This window comes from Equus caballus, chromosome 24, assembly GCF_041296265.1.
Source record: "Equus caballus isolate H_3958 breed thoroughbred chromosome 24, TB-T2T, whole genome shotgun sequence".
NCBI lineage: Eukaryota > Metazoa > Chordata > Mammalia > Perissodactyla > Equidae > Equus > Equus caballus.
Genome location: NC_091707.1, coordinates 26893258 through 26916881, shown reverse-complemented (window position 1 = coordinate 26916881; position 23624 = coordinate 26893258). Strand labels below are relative to the sequence as shown.

At 42.6% G+C, this 23624-nt stretch overlaps 1 protein-coding gene across 2 annotated transcripts; it reads right to left on the bottom strand.

Annotated features, from left to right (window-relative positions):
• Positions 1-13514: 13514 nt before the first annotated feature.
• RDH12 (retinol dehydrogenase 12) lies at positions 13515-23244 on the bottom strand. Of its 2 annotated transcripts, XM_014735664.3 has the most exons (8): positions 22987-23244; positions 21403-21521; positions 20757-20912; positions 19954-20058; positions 18903-19112; positions 16976-17165; positions 16764-16825; positions 13515-14351 (listed from the first exon to the last, which is right to left on the bottom strand). In XM_014735664.3, exons 1-8 carry the CDS (start codon positions 23052-23054, stop codon positions 14266-14268), a joined length of 996 nt encoding a protein of 331 aa, XP_014591150.1. In that variant the 5' UTR covers positions 23055-23244; the 3' UTR covers positions 13515-14265. The 2 variants fall into 2 exon arrangements, with proteins under 2 accessions (XP_014591150.1, XP_001500098.1); XM_001500048.5 differs by lacking the exon at positions 16764-16825.
• Between the last annotated feature and the right edge of the window lie 380 nt (positions 23245-23624).

Below are 23624 nucleotides of genomic sequence, written 5' to 3'. Positions count from 1 at the left end.
AAAGTTTGGGGTGCCTGTTCCGTGGCCGAATGGTTAAGTTCGCGCGCTCCGCTGCAGCGGCCCAGGGTTCGGATCCTGGGCGCGGACATGGCACTGCTCATCAGGCCACGTTGAGGCAGCGTCCCACATCCCACAACTAGAAGGACCTGCAACTAAGATATACAACTATGTACAGGGGGGTTTGGGGAGATAAAGCAGGAAAAAAAAAAAAAAAGATTGGCAACAGCTGTTAGCCCAGGTGCCAATCTTTAAAAAAAGAAAAAAAATACAGGGGCTGGCCCCGTGGCCGAGTGGTTAAGTTCCCGCACTCCACTGCAGGCGGCCCAGTGTTTCGTTGGTTTGAATCCTGGGCGCGGACATGGCACTGCTCATCAAACCACGCTGAGGCAGCGTCCCACATGCCACAACTAGAAGGACCCACAACAAAGAATATATAACTGTGTACTGGGGGGCTTTGGGGAGAAAAAGGAAAAAATAAAATCTTTAAAAAAAAAATACAGTTTGCTTGCTCCTGGAGCTTACAGAGTTGCAGTAGTTGCCCAAGTTGTACAGCAAGTTGTAGCAGACTTGCTGTAGTCCTACATATTAAATGTTATATGAGAGGAAGTTCAGAGTGTAAATGAGAGTTCATAGGAGGAACACTGAATACGGACTTCAGGGAGATCACTGAAGACTTCCCAGCAGACGTGACGCCCAGAATATAAGTAGGAGAGAGAAGAGGTCCCAAGCAGAATGAACAGCTTGTTTAGTGGTCCAGAGACAACAAAGCATCTAACTGAGAGAAACTGAAGAAGTCACATCAGGCTGGAGCTTGGTTACGGTGCTGTGGGCAGGTCATGTGGGGTCTTGTAAGCTTCTTAAGGAGTTTGGGATTTAGCCCATTGGATAATAGAAAGATGCCAGAAGCTTTTAAGCAAAAGAGTGATATGATGTGACTTAAATTTTAAGGTCACTTTGGCTGCAAAATGGAGCATGGGTTAGTCAGGGGCAAAAGTAGACGCAGAGACGTTAGCAAGTCTGGGCAATAGTTGAGGCTTCCTATAGCCCTTAGAATAAAGTCCAAATTCTTAACAGGGATGACATGGCCCTCCCTTATTACATCCCTACCCTCCTCTCATTTCTCACCTTCTGCCTCCCCTTCTTTCAGTTTCCCAGGTATGGCATATTCTTTGCCCCTTCTGAGCCTGCTGCCTGGACCATGTTTTTTTTTCCTCCTCTTCACCTGCTAATCCATCCTCCAGGTGTTGCTTGAATGCCACTCGCTTCAGGAAGTCTTCTCTGATCTCCTGGATGGGCACTGCTGCCATGTGTCCTTGTAGTGAGGGCGGGAACAGCCTTTGTCTTGCCCGCTTCATCTTCCCCATGCTTGCAACAATCCTGGAACACAGTCAGTGCCTAGTATTTTTTTTAATGAGTGAATGATCTGATAGTGCCCTAAGAAAATCCATAATTTAAGGGGCAGGCAGAGGAAGAGGAACCTGAAAAGAAGTCCCAGAGGAAGGGGGAGAACCAGGAGAATGGAGGTCATAGAAGCCAAAGGAGCAAGTTTTGACTTGTGGTTTCCATATGGCTCTTTTTACTTTTGAAAATCACCCCCGAAGAGTCAAGGAGGGCAACCATCATAAATACAAACTCTATCTTTGATGAAACTGGTAGACAACTGTTGAGAGAAATTCACAATATGAAGATTAAAAAGTGGATGGAGTGACACCTCTTCTGCTGTAAAAGGTGGTGGAAAGAGAAAACATGAGGGGAATACAGGTAGGTTTGGTAGCAGAAAGTTGAGGGAGTTTAAGACTGATGGCTTCCTTATTCTCTATGAAGTCAGAGGAGAAATCACTTGTTAACAGTTCAAGGGAGCTGGTGGGTTGAGTGGCTTGAGAATACGGAGAGGACACAAACTACGTGTTGTAAACTCAGGGGCAGTTTCACTGTGAAGCTTTTGAAGCTTACTTGGGCCCCTGTGAGTAAAGGGTGTTGCTGGGAGTTGTAGTATTTTCGGTGGGGAAGGGAAGCCAGCTTGCTATCAGAAGGCATTTTTACGTAAGCATTGCTGGTAAATTACCTAAAGAGATCTCAGAAGACTTTAAATTCCCAAAGCTCCAGTTACTCATGGGTTTTTGTTTTCCTCATCCCAAATCAATGTCCACTTTTATACATAATTTTGTATTCTTCTTCTTAAAGATGGTCCCACAAATTGTATAAGCGTCCCTGGATCCATCCTTGACTGTGGAAGAACAGGCGACCAGGCAGTGCTGAAAACCCAGTTGACGTTGTGACCAGAGGTTGATAGTGGCTCCAGTCTGCCAGGATGAGTGATTTTCCACAGCAATCTTCCTGGCATATAGAAATCAGAGAGTTGGATTGCTCCATGCCTTTGCTAGACAAGGGTGATAATGGGGCAAGGGAATTGGCAAGAGAGAAAGCTGGAGGAGTAGGAGGTTGTGGTTGGAGTGAGATGTTGGAAGTTAAGATATCTGAGGAGCAGCAAGTTCACAGGATGACAAGGTGTGGTCCTTGTCATGGGAATGAGAGGCTGAAGAGGAATGGAGGAGAAGGTCAGCGCTGAGGAGGAGATCAGGGAACTGAGTCTGAGTGGACATGCAACACACTTTCAAATACTAGTGCTTTGGGCAGCCCATAGATACCCACAGTTATCACAACATTCACCTGTACCATGTTGTTATTTGAGTTGAGATATTTACTGTCTAATCATACTCTCTCAGATATGAGGCGAATATCATAGGTTCAGTAACCACTCCATCCTTCTTTCCTGCCAGGTTGACATTAAACCTCTGTGGTAGATACGGGCCCTGGAACATGACAGGGCCGTTTTTTCCAGGGATTCCCAGGGCTGGGCCCCCAGTGGCCACGTCAGTACTATATGAACAGTAATGCCCTTGGTCCCAGGCAAGAAGGGCTCCTTCCCTTAGCTATGCACTTTAAAAAGCCCTACATTTCACAAAAAAAAATGTACAAGAAAATAGTAAATTTATTTAAGAATACCTGGGGGCTGGCCCCGTGGCCGAGTGGTTAAGTTCGCGCGCTCCGCTGCAGGCGGCCCAGTGTTTCGTTGGTTCGAATCCTGGGCGCGGACATGGCACTGCTCGTCAGACCACGCTGAGGCAGCGTCCCACATACCACAACTAGAAGAACACACAACGAAGAATATACAACTATGTACCGGGGGGCTTTGGGGAGAAAAAGGAAATAATAAAATCTTTAAAAAAAAAAAAAAAAAAAAAAAAAGAATACCTGGGCATCTCTGTTGCTTAGGCTCTAGTGCTCAGTTCTGGCATGATACAACCAGACACCCTAAACATATGCTCTCATCACTAACGCCCTTTAAGTCCCAGGAAAACCGGTCTTGACTGCATCCGAATGTTTTCAAAGTGTGTCAGTTGTGCTGCTGCTTCTGAGTGCCGGGAGGATTTGAACAGAGGAAGCGACTGGGAAGGAGAAAAGACTAATCAATTAACTCGTCAAATTCTTTCTCAGCATGAGTGTAACAGATACTTGCGTTAAAATGGGTATCATTTTCAGTAGTGCAGAGTATCTATTTTCTTGTCTGTCTTCATATTCCAATCTGTGTGTGTTTGCAACACTAGTACGTAGAGGCTAAATAATAAACAATTCGTGTTACTTTCAAATTGGTAGACCTGTAGGTTTAAAGGAAACATGCAGGAAGTATGATATCCATTGTTTACACTGGCAACTAAATGGACGTTGAACATTAGAATCATGAATAGTTTTATTTTTATAAAAATTCACAGAACTATGTTTTCAAAAACTAAAAATATTAGCTTTATTTGAATAATTTTGATTTAAAATGTTGCTATTCATAGCTATAATGTATTTTGTCTTTTAACTTTGATATCTAACTTAATTATAGAAGGAAAATGACCTAAAACATTTAAAAATAATTTTGATTTTTGCAGTTCTTTAATTTATATTTTTATGAAAATATATTTAAATTGTGTATACTTTGAATACAATTACATTTTGTATGTTTTTAATCCTTTAGTTAACTAACTACTGCCATTAAAACACAAAATATTGAATGATTGTAACAACTATAATAACTGATAATGATTTTATTGAGATGAAAGACATATGCAGCAGAGCCATCCTCCTACTCCCATCCCTGCATTGGACTGTGACGTGAACAAGAAATCAAATAAATTTATTTTTATTTGATTTATTTGATTTAAATTTATTTTTATTTTTATTTAAATAAATTTAAATTTAAGCCACTAAAATTTATTATTGTTTGTTACAGCAATCTACTCCTACTTAATCTACTTCTCCTATCAGAACAAATTATACCTGGTGTTCTATGATCTCAGATAATTGCTTTTGCTGAGATATCATATATCCATATGTAGAAAAAATAGATCACACATGTAGATTAATATTTTGGGGCTGGCCCAGTGGCGTAGCAGTAGGATACGTGCAGCCTGGGGTTCACTAGTTCAGATCCCAGGCGTGGACCTCCGCACCGCTTATCAAGCCATGCTGTGGTAGGCATCCCACAGAGAAAGTAGAGGAAGACAGGCACGGATGTTAGCTCAGGGCCTATCTTCCTCAGCAAAAAGAGGAGGATTGGTGGCAGCTATTAGCTCAGGACTAATCTTCCTCACACACACACACACACACACACAAAATTTGGATGAACACCTGTGAAAGTATACCAGCACAAATAAGACTGTAATAGGATGTTAGATCAGATATCCCTGTGGTTGGTGAAATTAATGGAAGTTGAAAGATCTTTGGAGTGAAGAGAAACATAATGAAACAGATGTCAAAATTTCACAGATGAGGAAATTGAAGGTGATGGAAGCAGGTGAGGAAGGCATCTGCCTTAGACCAGCAGCAATGGTGAGAAGAGGGGGTAAAAAATGGTAGACTAGCAGCAATTTTATATGGCTCAACATAATATATTGCACCAGTTAGGACATAAACGTCAACAATAAGGATAATTGATTGTGTCATGTGACAAGAAACCTCAAGGGAAGGCAGCTCCAGTCTTGGTTAATTCAGTGACTCGCTACTTTATTATATTTTTATTGAGGTAAAATTGTTATATAATATTATATAAGTTGCAGGTGTACAACATTATAATTCGACATCTTTATACACTACAAAGTGATCACCACCAAAAGTCTAGTTTCTGTCTATTGCCATACAATTGACCTCCTTCAGCCATTTCATCTTTCCCCTCTGGTAACCACAAATCTGTTCTCTGTATCTATGAGTTTGTTCTTGTTTTTGTTTTGTTTGTTCTTTGTTTTGTCTTTTTCACCTATGAGTGAAATCATACTCTTTCTCCATCTGACTTACTTCACTTGGCATAATACCCTCAAGGTCCATCCCTGTTGTCACAAATGGCAGGATTTCATACTTCGTATAGCTAAGCAGTATTCCCTTGTGTGTGTTTATATATATATACAGCACACCTTCTTTATCCATTCATCCATTGACAGACACGTTTAAGTCCCAGCCAAGTCCATATCTTGGCTATTGTAAACAATGCTTCAATGAACCTGCGGGTGCATATATCTTTTCAAATTAATCCTTTCATTTTCTTCAGATAAATTCCCAGAAGTAAAACAGCTGGATTGTATTGTAGTTCTGTTCTTAACTCTTTAAGGAATGTCCATACTGTTTTCCATAGGGGCTGCACAATTTACATTCCCATCAACAGTGTATGAGTGTTCCCTTTTCTCCACATCCTCACCAACACTTGTTATTTCTTGTCTTTTTGATAACAGCCATTCTAACATGTGTGAGATGGTGTCTTGTTGTAGTTTTGATTTGCATTTTCCTAATAATTAGTGATGTTGAGCATCTTTTCATGTGCCTATTGGCCATCTGTATGTCTTCTTTGGAAAACTGTCTATTTAGGTCCTCTGTCCATTTTTTAATCAGGTTGCTTGTTTGTTGTTGAGTTGTATGAGTTCTTTATATGTTTTTGATATTAATCCATTGTCGGATATATGATTTGCAAATATCTTTTCCCATTCAGTAGGTTCCCGTTTCATTTTGATGATGGTTTCCCTCACTGTGCAGAAGCTTTTTAGTTTGATGTAATCCTGTTTGTTTATTTTTGCTTTTGTTTCCCTTGCCTTTGGAAGTGACTCACTACTTTATAATCAGCCACCCAGATTCTTTCCATTTTTCTCTCCACCATCCTCGGTAGGTGAGACTGGTCTTTGCTTTTTAATCCATCTAGTACTTGTTTTATGAATGGTGTGAGGTAAGGAATCTAACATTATGTTTTTATTTGGATAGTTATTTGTCCAACACCATTTACTGAATAGACCATGTTTTTCTCACTGATTTGAAATGCCACCCTACAGCTGTCACATTCTTACATGACTCTTCCCCCCTTACACTGCTGAATGTGTCACGGTGAGCATGTGACCCAAGCCAAGCCCAACATTTTTTAAACACTAAAAATAGAAACTAGCTGTAGCACCTCTTCAATGGTAGAAAACACGCGATGTGAAGCTTGAGAGTTTTCAACAGCCAAGTTTCTTGCCACTTACTCTGAAGTCAAGTCCACATTCAGAGAAAGGCAAATGTTATAGGGAGGGGAGCATGACGCTCGAGTTCTAGTCATTTCTGAGATCCCTGCCCTTTCCCACTTTTCAGTTTCAACCCTTCCTTGAATTTATGAGCAAAATATTCTGTTTTTTGGCCTAAGCCTGCTCAAAGTGGGTGATTATCTTGTCACTAAAAGAGGCCAAATACACAATGTAGATCCTCCAGGGCTTGGAGGCATGGCAACACTGAATACAGAGTTGTGTTGAACAAACGCCAGGTGCCAGCCAATATGTGATCTTTGGCAGCCAGTCCTCACTTAGGTAATCTTTGCTCTGGAGCTGTTTGCTTCTTGACTTTGATATGCCTCTTTGGTCTCCTTTTCCTTTACTTTCCCAGACAAGTTTTATTTTTGAGAAATTTAAGCCAGTCTCGGTTAAGCCAAAGGGGAAGGAGATTTTCCTCATCTTGGGTTAGGCTAGCTAAGGGTCTCAGAGTATAAGAGAAGCCAAGAATAGTGAAGGCAGTGGGCCTGGGGCAGCCAGAGAAGCACCTAAGGAGCAGAGAAATCTGAGATGACTGTAATTCCTGAGCCCTTATCATCCAGGATCTTGTCTCCTGTATCCTAACGGGCACTCTGCCTGTCAGGAAGCCATATCCATAGCACAACTACACTGAAAGAAAAATGGCCATTGTGGTCATGGGAAAATCTAAGGAGCAAAAAAGAGAAAGTTGAATGATGATTCAATCACTAGATTCCCAGCATTGTTTGTGCTGGGGCAAGCCCTTACCCTTGCTTGGTTGTTAACTTGGGGCAAGTCTCTTCTGGAAACAGGATAAGAGGCTAAGGCTGGTACTTGTTCCTTGCTCAGACTGAGCAGACTAGACAACATTTTGGGGCTGGGCAAGAAGCTATAGAGAGGTAAGATGAAGCCTGAGCACGAGATGATTCTAAAAGAATAGTGCTGAGGAAGGCTGAGTCTCATAAGGACGCTTGAAGGCCACAAGAAATCATGGAGTCTGGAATCTGAGCAAGGGGAACAACAATTGTTTAATATTCTGAAAATACCAACAACGTGTAAAATCAATACTCACATCATTTTTTTTCTTTTTCTTTTTCCTTTTTTTTGCATTCTTTGCTGCTCAGCTCTCACATATTTGGCGTCACTACTGGTAGATATAAATGCACCCAACAATTTGAGATAGAACAGAAAACTTCAGATTTAAAATATTTTCCTTGGCCAAACAATGTTTCACAGACTTCTTTAAGTGAGAGGCAGTATAACATTGTGGTTAGCAGTAACCACCCCAGCCCTGTACCACTTTGAGCTGACTGAGCTGTGCCACTTGCCAAAGATGGCAGGAAATGATGCATGCCTCAAATAGAGTCATTATTCAGGAAGGAAGAAGATCCACAGTTTGGAAGTTACAATTAGGGAAGTAGAATTGGGGCAATTTCTGTGATTTCCAGAGATCAGAGTTAGGTAATAACACAGTGACTGCCCCCATCTCCAACCCTAAAACTCAAGAGGAAGGATTTCTCCATTAAATACCATTCCTAAAGCCATTAGGCCATGGGGGAGCAAAGTCCTTCCCTCTTGAGTGCCAGATTCTCACTCAAATCACGTTTTTCCATCTGTCTCCCCAGCTCAGATGGGTTCCTCTTAATATTCACTGACCCTGAGGATGCCACATTCAAGCTGCTGTCTTGGCCCTGAGTTCCAGGCCCTGCTCCCTGGCTGTTCCCCCAGCCCCTGTACTCCAGATTGAAGCTGTCAGCCCCTTGCCCCAAGCAATCATCCCCAAGTTCTCTGAGTATCTTAGAGAATATACAAAGTGGTTTTTCAGATTTCAGATATTTGACACAAATCAGGAATAGGATGAATTTCATTAAGTCTATCATACTAACAAGTAGTCTGGCAAACATGAAAAGTTTATAAACGTCATAGCCCAAAGGATTCCAAAGACACATAATATAAAGATTCCATATATTTTAAGGAACAATCTTTTGAATGTGTTAGCATTCTATTCTCTCTGAAAAAAGATGTTCTATAGAAAGAAGATACCGTTTTAATAAAAATGACTATTTGAATGTGTGGAAGTGGAGGAACCCAGCCTTGAGAGCACATTTGCTCAAGAACACTGAGCCACCTATACCAGTACCAATACCAATGTCAGCTTGTTGCCTGGATGTAGCAGCTGGAGCCAACTCCTTGCAGCTGATACATGGCTTTGTTTCTTCTACCTGCAACCAGTCCCCTCTGACATGCATAAAGGCCCCCACCCCAACCCCACCCCTTTGCCTCACTGTTTACACTGCTTGTCTTTTAAGCTAGGACACAGGTTGAATCCTTGCCTCGGCACCCATGGTCTACTTGCTCTCCTTGCTGCACAGAGAGCAGCCCTGCACACTTGCCTTCCACATCCACACTCCTAGTGCTTGATTTACGCTTGTTCCTCCAGCCCAGAGGAGGCATCCAGGATCATGAATCCCCTGCAGACTCTTCACCAGGCCTGTCCACCAGACTTGCATGGCCCTTTCCTGTTTTGATTTTTTTCCTCTCTTCTTTTCACCCTTCATTCTTCACCAGACTTTCCACTTGACCCAAGAGCCTAGGAGGCACAGATCGTAGGTCCCTGCAGTGAACATATATTACTTGCTTCCCCAGTGTTATGGCTCCCCCCAACCCTTTGCCCATTCATGTTCCCAGATTTTTCCTTGAGAAAATTTGTTGCTTCCTCCACCGTGGGAAGGAGTAGAGTATGGCTATTCAGAGTGCAGGTTCTGGAGTCAGACTACCGGGGTCCACTCTACCACTTGCCAGCTGTGTGAACTTTGGCAAGCTACTTGATTTCTCTGTGCTTCATCAGTAAAATGGAGACAGCAATAGAATCTTCCCCAGAGGGTTCTTGTGAGGCGAGCTAATCTTAACTAGCGTAAGTGCTTTATGTTAGCCACCCCTCTTCCTCACTGGGTGGGGTGGTTGGGATGATCCCAGCTTCATGTGTGGGTAGTGATTGGCTTAAGCCAATTAACCTAGCCTATCCCTAGCCATAGTGATTGGTTCAGGAGGGAGCCGGTATTCATTCAGGCAAAAGGAGATTTGCTGGGGCTTCTCTTTTTTTTTCAGAAGGACCATTTCTTTCACTGATTTGAACAAACCAACAGTAAAAAGACATTTGTGAGACAACCAGGTGTTAAAAACAAACAACAGGCTCAAAATGGAGTCACCTGTGCTAAGCTCCACCAAGACTTAATACCCAAGCTAATTGCAGTTTCAGCCTCTCCCAGAAGTGGACAAAATCTGAATGTTGAAAAAGAGGTTGTAGCAAATTTGTGGAAAATGAATCTTTAGAAATGAATTTTATGTGTGGCCAAGACTGGCTAAGATTGGAATGAATTTAATTAAGTGAGTGAGTTTTAATATCAAAAGTACACCGGTGCAAAATTAGAGTTGATTTTCTCTCTGTTAAAAGGATAAAATTTTCTTGGACTTTTGGTCTGCTTTTGGTAACAGATTGTGAACGTTTCTTTGCCTTTTCGGTAGTCTGCCTAGAAAGCAAAGATTTTGTGTCTTATCAAAATAATTACTGTGCTCCATGTTATCTTTATCATCAGGTCTTTAATTACCTAAGAAAACTGAGTCTTTTCCATTAAAACAGCTAAGGATTTTTTACAACTACGTAGCCTTCTATATTTGCCTGTGAAGAATATAATTACCACTTTGGTTACATAGATAACTAAGTATTGTTTCACTGTGAACTATGATGCTATTTGCCCAAGTGTTTTAATGTCATTTGATATTTTTGACAAACTTCCCCAAATCAAATTCTAAATTACTAATCTCAAACTAACTTTGGGATATTTCAGAGGGCCCCTGGAAAATCTCAAAAGATTTGTTCTCTCTCCTTATAACAGGGAGATGTTACACTAATTAGGCTTATTTAGTACATTAAATTATATGAGAAGCATTGTCAAATAAGTGATGATAAACTTTCTTAGGTTATATAGTATGGGTGAATGTTATTAATATAAGTGTTCTAGAAACTGCATGAAATTCCTAAAGTTCTCATGTGTCTTGGCATTATTTTACCAGCCATAATTCTAGCTATTATCTTAAAATGTTACATGTTACAGAAACAACCAAATTTCCTTGTCAATTCCATTATAGTGAACTCTCATCAGATCTTTAAGAATGAGCATCTTTAACTCTTTTCACAGACAGTTATTGTTTTACTCTGATGCATTTACAAAAGCAGTCCTGCAAACGTACTTCATCTTCAAGGAGATTCACAGAAAGGACTTTTGGCAAGTCACTAAGAACCAATACTGCTCTTGAATCTCCTTGCAAGGGACTATATCAGGTCCTCCTCATTACACAGATGGCAGCCAAACTTCAGGAACTTGAACCTTGGGTACACATCTCAGAACTAAAGAAAGCTTCACCTGATATCTGGTCCTTTATAGACGCTGGAGACCTACAAATAAAATTGACGAGGAAGAGAAGCAGCTGACATAAATGTAGACCGCTTCCTCCCAAGATACTAGATCAAGACTTCATGCTTTAACTAAACAGGAAACCCTCTCTTCTTTTCTTTCCTTTACTCTGGCACTGGCCTGGAAAGAGAACACCTTCCTCTGTATCTCTCAGGCCATTGTTAAGGGGGGCAAACTTTCAGATTGCTGGATTTGTCATGATGCAAGAGATCCCCTGGTTCTCCCAGTGACCAATTTCTCTTTTATTTCCAATGTCACCGAAAACTACAATCAACCTCCCTTAAGAGTCTTTTACAAAGTTCAACTTTTATGGCCAGAACAACCTGTGCCAATTATAGCTGTATGTACCCAATTAGATACATTTAACTACACGAATCTTAGTACATTTGCATCCCCATGCTTATCTAGATCAGATTTTCCCCCACTCATTGCGATCTCACCAGCAGCACCCACCTTCATAAGGCATTTAGGACCACTTTCCATTTCAGGCTAGGAGATTCTCTTCCCATATGCACTACAATCCTGACTGTGCCCTAGCTTAGGCATAAATACAAAAGATAAAATGATCAGAAACCCTCCTTAATTCTTGGAGACGTTGCAGATTCCATTGCTAAGACATTAGCTGTCCGGTAAAGATCCTTAGACTCTCTGTCCAAAGTTGTTCTTGATAACAGGATTATCTTTTAGCTAAGCAAGGAAGTGTTTGTGCTATAGCCAAGCTGCCTGCCATACCTGGGTTAACACTTCTAAGGGAGCTGAAACTGAGTACATAAGATCACTGAGCAAGTCACTTGGCTTAAAAGAGTGATCCTTCAACAGGGTCTTTCTTTGATTGGTTGGGGAGTTGGGGAGCATGGTTCCAAAGTGCACTTCAAACATTAGGAATTGTCCTGCTTATAGTTATCATAATAATCTCCCTGGTGCATTACATTCTCTCAAAAGTTTTAATTGCATGTTTGCAGTTGCTAACCACTAAGCAAATGAACTCCCTAAGACTGGAACGTCAAAAAAGGAACAAAGAGAAAGACTGCCTAAAAAATTGTGAGCCTGAAGTTTTGACCTGTGAATACCACAGAGATTCAGCAAGAAAAAACTCAGGCTCGGTGAAAGCTGTGAGAACTACAGAGCAAAGCTGTGAGTGACGCCATGCCTTAAATTTTGATCACATCTCTCAGTTAGGCTGAGAGTTTGATCAAAAGGGGAAAATTGTTAAAAAGAATCAAGTCTAAAATGGAGTCACTCATGCTAAGCGCCACCAAGACTTAATACCTAAGCTAATTGCAGTTTGAGCCTCTCCCAGAAGTGGAATTTTAAGCCAATCAGTCTGGAATTTTTCTGAACAACACTAGTGAGGTAATCTGCCTGATAAGACGTTTTGCTTTCCCTTAAGGGAAGGTGACCTTGCCTGAAATAATCCACTCTTTTAACTTCTTTATCCCACCCTCTTTCTGCCTATAAAAACCTTCCATTTTGTACAACTCCTTAGAGCCCCTTTGCTGGATGTGATGCCACCCAATTTATGAATTGTTTGATAAAACCCATTAGATTTTTAAATTTACTCAGTTGACTCTTTGTTCTTTAACACAGGGAAGCAAACCCCAAGTATTAAATGACATTCAGGAATTATTAATGTTGTTAGGAGTGATAATGGTATTGTGGGTTTGTAAAAAAACAAAAGTTTTTATTTAGAGGCACACATTACAGTGTTTACAGGTGAATGTATGACGTCTGGAATGTCCCTTAAAATATCCCAGCCCACCCCCAAAAGAGTGTCATGGGGGAAATAGAAGAAACACTATTAACCAAATGATAACAATATTGAAGCTGGGTGACAGGTAAGTACATGAGGATTCACAGTAGTATTTACTCTACTTTTGTCTGTTTGGAGATTTCCATAATAACAAGGTTCTTTTTTAAAGTCTACTTGCTGTGGAAGGAAAGGGCATTTTTATCACTGGATGCCCTTTGGATGCTTTAGAACTGGAAACAATAGCATGACTTCTTGGGTCAATTGGCTGAAAGATTAGGCACATCTCCCTGCCTCTTCCTGGTGACCTGTTCTTGAGGCAAGAAGAAGGTCACCTGGGGTTTCAGCACAGGAGAGCAGGGAGGCCAGAAAAGAGAAGAGCTAGGATTTTAGGTAGAAGGTTGTTTCAAGGCTTGGTCTTTCTGCATCTTTATATCAAATTAAATGGAGTCTTATACTACGTCTGGATTTAATCTATAGTGGAGCTCAACATCTGTGTAATTTAAGTCACTCCTATCACTTCTTAAATAATAAAATGTGAGAGCTGGGAGAAACTTGAAAAAATACTCAACTGAATCGTCTCATTTTGCACCCAGATGTGACATTGTAAGAAGGTTATGGGTGGGTGGGTAGGATAAGATACTACTCACAAAACTGGGAGGTTGGATTCCCCACTTTGTTCCATCTCTCCTTTGCTACCCTGAGAAAATAAAAAAGGCAGTAAGATGAATGTGTAGTTTTTATTTTCTCTGAAAAGTGAGGTAAAGGGAACCCTTTAGAAAAAGAAACCATCTACATGATTGAAAATGAGACGGTCTAAATTTACATAGTCATATGTCAATTATATCTCATTAAAGCTAGAAAAAATATTTTTAATTTTTAAAAAGAATTAGAAAAAGAAAATGGGAAGGTCCAGCTTCATGCAGTGACTCCAGAATGCTCAGAGGAAGGAACCAAATTTGGTCAAGGTTAAGCCAAGATTTGCCTGAGTTGGTCCAGACTTCAGTGCAACAACTAGCAATCCAAAGAGGAAAGAGATCCGTCAACAGCTTGAGTCTATAGTTCCTGAAAATCTGTAACACTGATGCTCTTGTCACCTCAGCTGAGAATGCTGGCTGACATTTCTGGTATTGGTGAGGGAATTAATCCAATTTCCCAGGCTCTTCTGCCAGCCCCATGCCCAGACTGGCATCTTCCCAGTCGTCCTGCCCCTAGATGGTGGCCAACTTTGCAAGTCTTGGAGAAGAATGCTTTGTAAGTGTGAATGTCTCATGCCATGAGCCAGCCTCACAAGAGGGTTGGATGTGAAAAGGTTTCCAGAAGGGTCAGGAAGACCAGAGCACGGCAGGATTTGCAACAGCAGCCAGCCAGGAGAACAATCCTTCAGGGTGGGTTCTCCTTGGCTTCCGTTCATTATGGTGTGGATTGTGCCTGATAAAGCCGTGGCTCTTCCGGTAGCTCTACTCCCATTGGATTCCTAGAAGCTCACAGCTGACATTCCACAAGCGCTGAGCTGTTTTGTTATCTCGGGCCCTTGGAGACACCCAGGTCCTCTTGCAGTCACTAGAGAGCAGAGAAAGCATGAACATCCAGGAGTGAAAATTGACAGTCTGGAAAAGTTTATGGCCTCTTTCTCAGAATATATTTCTTTCTTTCTCTTTTTTTTTTTGAGGCAGATTAGCCCTGAACTAACATCCCCTGCCAATCCTCCTCTTTTTGCCGAGGAAGACTGGCCCTGAGCTAACATCCATGCCCATCTTACTCTACTTTATATGTGGGACTCCTACCACAGCATGACTTGCCAAAGCCGTGCATAGGCCCACACCCAGGATTCAAACCAGCAAACCTTGGGCCGCCAAAGCGGAACGTGTGAACTTAACCACTGTGTCACTGGGCGTGACCCTCAGAATATATTTATGAATATGTAAAATATATTGGATGACAAAAACTAATTGTATTGAAATGCAATTTTAAAACATTTTAAAAACAAATTCATGATATAGTAATACATATGCTTCTTTATTAATGTACTCTATAACAAGATCTCGCACTGGGTCTAATAACCACTGGATTTCAAAGTGGTGGGCAGAAGTGACATTCTGAGATATCTGCAACAATGCAATGTGATAAGAAAATATTGATAGTTTTACTGGTGACAAAGTCACAGGTATCATGACTACTCCTGTGGTTCACTGCCTACATTCACAATCGAAGGAAATGCCAAATTTCAGATGGAGGTCAGTGAAATGAAAGATGAAGTTGAAATTACTTTCCCATCTAAGTTCACAGACCCCTTGAATTCTTTCCACAGACCCTCTTGTGCCCCAGGAGCCCCAGACTAAGTAACCCTGCTTTCTCTTGTCTGGGGGGGATCAGAGAACTGGAGGCTAGATGGACAAGGTGCTACAGGCAGAATGCAGTGCTCATGGTGCTTTTCTTCAAAGGATATTTTTTTCTAATTATAAAAGTCCCGTACAACACTTGGAAAATGCAGTACCGATAAAAAAAAAGAAAAGCCTATTATTTAATTACTTTTCCTTACACTCTTGTTTGCTTTATTTGTGTAAAAATAGATATATAGTCTTTCTCGCTTTCTTGTATACAAAACTGAGATCGTACTGTATCTATTTTGGGGAGGATAGCTTTCTCTTGTAAAAAATATATATTTTAATCATACAAGTAACAAATAAATATTTGATCTTTAAAACTTTTTTAAATAATAAAGAAATACCTAGAGTAAAAGGTTAAAATCCTCCTTTGCACTCCCCCGGCTCCTCCTCAAACCCACTTGGAAATAACACTCCTTATGGTTTGCTATGTATCCTACCAGACTGTTTTCTATGTATTTACAATGAATAATTTTATAGTTCTATGTAGCAGTTTCTTCTCACAATTTTATATCACCAACATTTTCCTGTGAATTAAATATTATTTGAAAATATTTTATTTAGTGACTGTCTAATATTTTATCACATATTTAAGGCAGTGACGTTAAACATCCAAACTCTTAGGATAGCATTGTCTAACAGAAATCATGATGCAAACCACAAATGTGAGCCACACATGTAATTTTAAATTTTGTAGTAAAATTTTTAAAGTATCTTTTAAAAAGAAAGAAGAAATGGGTGAAATTGATTTTAGTACTATATTTTGTTTAACTCGATATAGCCAAATCATTTCAGCATGTAATCAATATAAAAAGTTATTAATGAGCTATTTTACATTTCTCTTTTCATACTTTGTCTTCAAAGTCTGGTATACCTTTTACACTTACAGCACATCTCATTTTGGACCAGCCCTAGTTCAAGTGCTCAATAGTCACGTATGGCTAGTGGCAACCATACTGAACAGCACAGCTCTAGAGCCAGGACTACCACTTATAAGCTATATGACCTTGAGCAAGTTACTTAATTATTCTGTGCTTCAGTTTCCTCATCTGTCAAATGGGTATAATACTATTATCTACTTCTTAGAGTTGGGATGACTGTATGAATTAATACATGTAAAACACTTAAAGAGTGCCAAACACTTTGTAAGAGCTCAAGAAACATTAGCTATTACCATTTATCCATTCCCCTCTTGTTTGACACTGACATCATTTCCAGTGCTTCACTTAATACGTGGGGCACCAGTGAATAGTCTCAAGCAAACTGGGCTGGATCAAGTCATGGAATGGGAAGAAGATTTAATCCTGGGCTTCCATTTATTCTCAAACTCTGATTGCCCATTAAGTTTGTGGTAAGACTACACTGAAATGTCTATTTCTATATTCCAACAGATAGTGCCAACCCTGGCAGCACTGCTAGACAGAGTTTACACTGGGGAGAGGTGACTTTGTCCCAGTACTTTGTGCTAAGTGGTATTGAAGGATTCATGAAAGAAGTAAGCCAAAAGCTTCAAGGAGGAGAAAAAGGATCCAAAGGGTCTGCTAACATTCTTTCAAAGGCATAATCACCAGAAAGCTACAAAGCTCACCTGGAAAACTGGCGCGCAGGTATAAAAAAGCAACTTTTGCCAAGTTTCTAATGTAAGTTCCCCTGGAAAAGAACTGACAGTATTTGGTTTGCAGGCCCAACCCAAACCTGGATTCCACTATCCGGCACAAACTCAGCCACTCAGGGTCCCAGGGCGCCCTATGCCTCACCAGGCACACAGGTGGTGGAGGAACCTGCGCTGCCTGCACGTACCTGAAGTACTTGCCGCTTAGGGGCTCCAGGCCTTCAGCCAGCGCACAGTGCAGGCTGGTCTGTGCCCCTTCCTGCACCGATTTTAAAAAGTAGGAGAAGAGCCGCCAAAATAGGCAACATAGGAAGGAGTGCCGGGCCAGCTCAGAGCGGACGATGCCTGGGTGCACAGCATAGGTGGTGACCCCCGTGCCTAGGGCAAAGAGAGCACAGTTAGACCAGGGAAACAGCTCATCTCCTGCAGCAAAATGCACAAGTGAGAAGAAGGGTCTCAGGAAACAGAGCTCCAGGGTTCAGAAGGCATCACTCCTAGCCAGATAGAATCTGACTAGTAAGTCATGGAACTCTTCCAGAAAGATCTATAGCCTTCCAGCTTTCTATGTTCCAAAAGGAGTGCTTGGTTGAAGGTCCTTCTATTTCAATGTCACCTTTACTCTGTGGCTTAAGTCTTAATAATAGAAACAACAGTATATTCTGGTAGTCAGAGTATCAATTACTGAGGGTGATATCTTCGGAATTTCTATGGTAGTGCTTAGGGGAAGAATCTGGTTGGAAGGTAGTAGGCTAGGACCTTGTTTTGAGCTGCATTTGCCAGGGAAGCACATTTTATGAGGTGTAGATTGAGGGGTGTTGATGGAGATAATGGGAGTTAACATGCCCCCAAGACATCCCTGGCGCCTCCACTATTTTTAGTACTCATTATGTGCAAGGTCTGTGCTACATGCTTTCCATGCATTATCTCATTTAGTTCTCAAAGAGGCTTGTGAGGTAGGCAATATTAAGATCCCCATTTATAGCTGAGGAAACTGAGCTCTGATCACAGAGAAGTTAAGTAAATTGCCTAAGATCATACCAAGCAGGCTGCAGGGCCACGGTCTGAACTCTTGACGTAAAGAACATAGACTCCGGAGTGAGGCTGTCTGGATTTGAATCCTGGCTCAGCTAGGAAACTTTCTGGGTAAGGTTTCTTAATATATCTCGGCCTATCTCTTCATTTGCAGAGTGCGGAAGAATAACAGCACCTACCTTATAGGAATGCTGTGTTAAATGAATGAAGGCTTGTACAGTACACGGCACACACAAAACTCAACATAACAATAATATGTCATTATTATTATTTCTCTTAATGATTACCCTATTCTTCTATCTTCTGCATTCTGTACTGTTGTTCCCAAACACTGGCTTATTCGCTGTAGCAAATGGTCCCCCAGATTTGCAGATGTGAAAGCCAGCAGCGCATCAAAAACTCCAGGGGAGCACAGAATCGTAGAATTAAGAGCGGCCCCACCTCATTTTACAGCTGAGAGGATGAAGTCAGGGGAGGTTAAAGGAACACGGCCACATGCACATGCGGCTAGTATGTGGTAGAGCAAGAACTCAGTCCCAGGGGCCTGACATCCAGCCCTCGCTCTGGACTCCAGGCAGTGGCAACTCTGTAGCTCAGCTCATCGTGCGAACCTCTGCTAATAGCACACAGAAGAAAGCACCTGGACCTAAAGCAGCGTTCCCACGTTCCGGTCCTGGTTACTTCACTTTCCCATGTTTCGGTCCTGATTACTTCACTTACCATATCTCCTGGGGCCAGTCACTTCTTTGGACTTCAGTTTGGACCCAGAAAATAGTAATAATAATACCTGCTTTGTCTGTAGCAAGAGGTTGTTGTGAAAAATCAAATGAGATCATAATTGAGATAAGATGTGACATAAATGTAAGGTAACTTTCTAAGTTCCTAACCCCTGTTTGATTTGAAGCTTGTCAAGGGCAAGAATTGTGTTTTTATTCTGTTTATAACCTCATTCTCCTTCGTGTACAGAGCTACCACTGAAATGTGCATGTTTGACGTTCTGGCTTTAGAATTTCTGTGAATCTGTAATCTGGACTGAAGACCGTGCTTTTGCTATGTTAACCCTGGCCCTTTCTCCAGACTTACCTTGGATCCTCTTGGCCAGCTCGCGAGTGAAAAGCAAATTGGCCAGTTTGCTGTGGCAATAAGCAAAACCCCATCTGTAGGGCTCCTCACCGCGGAAGTTGTGGAAGTGAATCTTGCCAAGGTGGTGGATCACTGATGACAAGTTCACCACCCGTGCAGGAGCAGACTCCTTCAGCCGCTCCAGGAGCAAGTAGGTGAGAAGGAAGTGGCCTGCGGGGAGAACCAGCAGGGCAGATTGAAGAGCAGAATGGCAGCCCAGGCTCAGGGCGTGGGAGCTGATGAGAGGACTTTGGCATTAGCTCACTATCTTCTGAACGTGAAGAAATTTTGATGCCAAGAGTAATTCAGTGTTAATGGTCTGTCAGTCTGAGATTCCTCAAGGCAAGGGCAGCACTAGATGATAGATAAGGGAATACAGACTTAATCTGTACTTATTTGTACTTCTGCCCTTGCCCCAGTCAGGAGAAATGCCACCTGCTGGCTTCCAGTCCCCCTCTGGCCATGATCACACAACTATGGGCCCAGGCACACACATATACAGAAGGAAGGCTGGGATAGTTAGGAAAAACATCACTTGCCTAGCATCAGAGGACATGATCCATGATCTCCTCATTAGAGCCATCACCTTGGACTCAGAACCCCAGCCTCTCTCACCTCAAGTCCTCAAGATCTGCCTCCTCCATGGACCAACCCTTGGCTTGCTTAGCCCTCAGTTACAGATCTGACCCCTCCTGCCAAACACAGACTCCTGCACCCCCCACACTGGGCCCTGCTTGGGAAGCCTTGCACTCCCTCGGCCCCATCCAAGAATGACATTATTCTCCCTGGCATCTCCCGAGTTTTGAGGTTTCTTAATGGTATGGGCAGGAGGAGCTCATCTTTTTGTACTGGTCAGGAGAGGGACAGTGAACAAAAAACCATTATGTCCAGTGTATTGGAATTCTGGGCTCTATGAGGACCATTGGAGATTCTCAGCTCTAGTATAGGCTTATTTCCCCACAGAGAACAAGATGGGGTATGCCTCTCTTTTCAATCACTCAAAGACACTTACCCAGGTGGTTGACCCCCAGGTTGATTTCAAAGCCATCAGTTGTTTTGGAATGTGAAAACATCATCACTCCTGCATTGTTGATCAGAATATGGAGCTGCTTTTCCTCTATAGGGCAAAACCAAGGAGAACCTGTAGTTACAAACAAGTCTGCTAGCTGCCTATCATAGTCCTGAGTATTTGCTCCTTGCCTTTGGACCTATCTCAATGATATTCAGTAAGTACTGTCATTGGGTTTATAATTTTAGTTACTGATAGCTCCCTGGACACCATTCATTCAGCAACTGAGCATTGAGTACTGACTCTGGGCCAGGCCCATTCTGCTGGGCACTGGGCACACAGTGGTGCAACAAGACAGACACGGGCACACAGTGGTAAACAAAACAGACACGGTCCCTGTCCCTCATAGATTTCATAGTCCTTGCTAAAAGCTGGTCATTTTCCAAGATACAGAAGAATTTTGGCAGCAGCAAAACCTCATTTAATGCATGTTGCCACAGAAGGTTGATTTTCAGGATGAAAGAAAAGAGTGACATCAGGGCCACACCTTGATGCCAAGGTGCAAGCCCAGACAGGGAGCTGACACCTCCAACATTCCCATTGCTGAAGCGAAAAGACGATAAGGATCCTGCGCAGCTTGTCATCCTGTCATCCTCTTGCTAATTCCCTGCCATGCTGGTTCATGTGGCAGAATCTGTCCATTGGGATTGGTGATGGTTCTGATACAAGAGTCAGAGATGTTCCAGGGTAGAGCAACCACTTTCACATCCAACACTTGCTTGTCTAGCTACCTGCCAGGGTCTCACCTGCCAGAAAGCCCTCAGCAAAGGCTCGGATGGATCTGGTATCGGATAGGTCCAGTTTCCGCACCAGCACCTGGGAGTTCTTTGTATCAGCTCGAATTTCACTGGCAGCAGACTCCCCCTTCAGTACATCTCGGCAGGCAATGTATACTCGGGCTCCTGGGACCAAAACAGAGAGGCAATGTGTTCAGACCCTAGACTGAAAAACAGTATAGTAAGTGAGCTTGGGACTGGTGGCGAGAGCCTCCTCCCAGCCATCCCTAAGCAGTGAGAGGCTATATTGCCACTTCAGGGTTCTCACAGCAGTCTTCTTGCTGCAGCTTACCCCCAGCCTAGGAACCTTGGTTTTTACACCCTGATATTTAATGTTGCTTAGTATCTCCTTTCAGAATCACTGACTTGACCAATATCCTACAGACATCATTGTTTTCCTTATTTTATATAATAGGAAAGGAGCAGGAAGGGAGGAAGGAAGGTTTGTTTAAGGCCACAGAGTAAGTTGTGCCAGAGGTGGACTTGAATCCCAGTTTCCTTGAATTCCTGGCTAGAACCCCCAAGCCCAGGAGGAAAGAGAAGGAAATGCGGGCAGAGCCTCCAGTGAGAAAGGCAGGAGGCGCTGCCCTGTGGACACAGAAGCGGAAGAACTTGCCTCTGCGAGCGAGCTCTCTGGCTGTCTCCTTGCCGATGCCCGTGTTGGCGCCGGTGATCACCACTACCTTCCCGGGAACCTGCACAGTTGTTCTGCAAACCCCACCAGCAAAGAACTTCCTGTAGGCAAGGGAAACAAAAGCATTTACGCACCACCTCCCCAGTCCCTGACTGAGATACATAAAGTCCATTCAGCCTCAAAGAGGGATTTCTTTCAGTTGTTGTCAGGAGGCCTAAAGAAGCTAATCTTCAAGGGACAACATTTTCCCAGTGGGCAAAGGAGCCTCCTGCTCATCAGCTCAGCCTGGACGGTCATGTGCTCAGAAGCTGCAAAGGGTCTTCCGGACAAACAGAACAAATGCTCTTGAGTGAGGGCCAATGGAGAGCTTCCTTGTTAGATAAGAAAGATATCTAGCTCTGTCTCTAGAGATTCCCAGAGGACAGCGACCTCCTCTACCCTGCATTAAAAATATATGGGTGATGAGCGTTACTGGAATCAGCGGTCCTGAGCCCTAGGTCTTCAATAAGCATCAACGGTGAGTAACCAATGAACAGTACCTCCAGGGGTCCCATATACAAATACAGCTCTCGGGCTGCCTCTCCAGCTTTAGAGAGCTAGTATCTTCAGAGGCTTTCTGCCATCCTACTGAGAGTACATTCTAGCCATCAGCACACAGAAAGAAAACCTCCCTTGTTCAGATCTCTGTGCGGAGAGCATCCTTTCACATAAAGTTGACTTGACAAGTTCCAAAAAACAGGATGGGAGGGCAGCAGAACTAATATTTCCTGAGCATCATCTGACTTCCAGGCCCTAGGCTAGCACTTTCCACAGGGAATTTATTTTAATCCTCTCAACCACTCCATTATATCTTTCATATTACAGTGGAGAAAGCAGAGGCTCAAAGACGTTCAAGTCACATGCTAATGGTGGCAAAAATGGAATTTGAACCCAGGTTAGTTCTATGCCAGGACTTAGAACAGCACTCTGTCCCTTATATGTCCATTTAACCTTCTTTATCATCAGCAATTTTAAAATTCTCTATTCAGAACACACATTTCTTTCTGAAATTTTTCATGAAATCCCACAGCAAAAGAGCCATCCCAAAACATTAGTTGAGGGTCTCAAAGGGAAGAGAGTCTGTTTCCTTCCCCCAAATGCCTGGTATTTAACAATGAGTCCCTGGGCAATGACTACCCTTGGTAACCCAGCCCGGACACCTTGACTATGGACAGTAAAGAAAGGGAGACCTTCAGAGAAACCCAAGGGAATAGAGTGACAGAGCAAGGACTCCCACCTAAGTTGTCTGTCAAGCTACCTAACAGAGTCATCCACTCAGCCTTCCACTAGCATCAGAATTCAAACCAGCCCCTCCTCTCCCAGCCCCAGGTGATTCCTTCTCATTTTCCACCATTGTATCCGTAACCACCTCCTTTCTTCCTGGTTTTTTTTGCCCTGACTTTCTCTCCCTTGGCCTCCTTCCCTCTCTCTTCTTTCAGCAGCCAATAATTCATCTACTTACAAGCTCTCTGGCTCCAAATTCAGGGCTTTGTAAAATACGGCACAAGTTCCTGAATTAAGACAAACCTGATGGATGGAGCTGTCACATACAGCAAAGAAAAGACGGAGGTGAGCAGTCCCAAGATAGCCAGCATATTTTCAAATTCTTTAGTTGCTGCTGCTTTAGCAAAAGCAACTTAGACTCCAACTCTGGGTCGGGCTCCTGGTCTGATTCAACTCTTGGCTGCTTCTTGCTGCTTCTTTCTCCTCTAGCTCATCTCTCTCCTGGGAGCTCAGCAACAGCCTGGCTGTAGGTGTAGCCCAGAATCCTATTTAAATCCGAAAGCTGTCAGAGCACAGCCTGCTGGGAGATGTAGTTCTGGGGGAGGAGGATGGAGGAAAGAGGGGAACCTCACACTTACTGGCAAAGAGAACGAGGGGAAATGAAACAACTGCCCCCAACTCTCCCATCCTCAATTATTTCTTATCTAGGAAATGTGTTCTCCCAACCCCCATCACCACCTCTCCTCCTGCAGGATAGAATATTTTAACTTTAGCAAAAGACACCATGATACTTGAAATACATGTGTGATTAAAACAGAGAGACAAGGAAGAGACCCCCAGAAGAATGGTGAGAGAAGCCAGGAGAGTAGTTTCCCTTGGCGGGGAAGGGCTACAGACTGGGAGGGGGCATGTTGGGAATCCTGGGGTTCTGGTGGTGTTCT

Excerpts from the sequence above, each read along its gene's own strand:
- RDH12 (XM_014735664.3), bottom strand. The coding sequence starts at position 23,054 with ATGCTGGCTATCTTGGGACTGCTCACCTCCGTCTTTTCTTTGCTGTAT. Across the intron at positions 21,522-22,986 it reads GTGACAGCTCCATCCATCAG|GAAGTTCTTTGCTGGTGGGG; the intron begins GTTTGTCTTAAT and ends CCTTGCCTACAG. Across the intron at positions 19,113-19,953 it reads CCTGGGGGTCAACCACCTGG|GCCACTTCCTTCTCACCTAC; the intron begins GTAAGTGTCTTT and ends TTCTCCCCGCAG.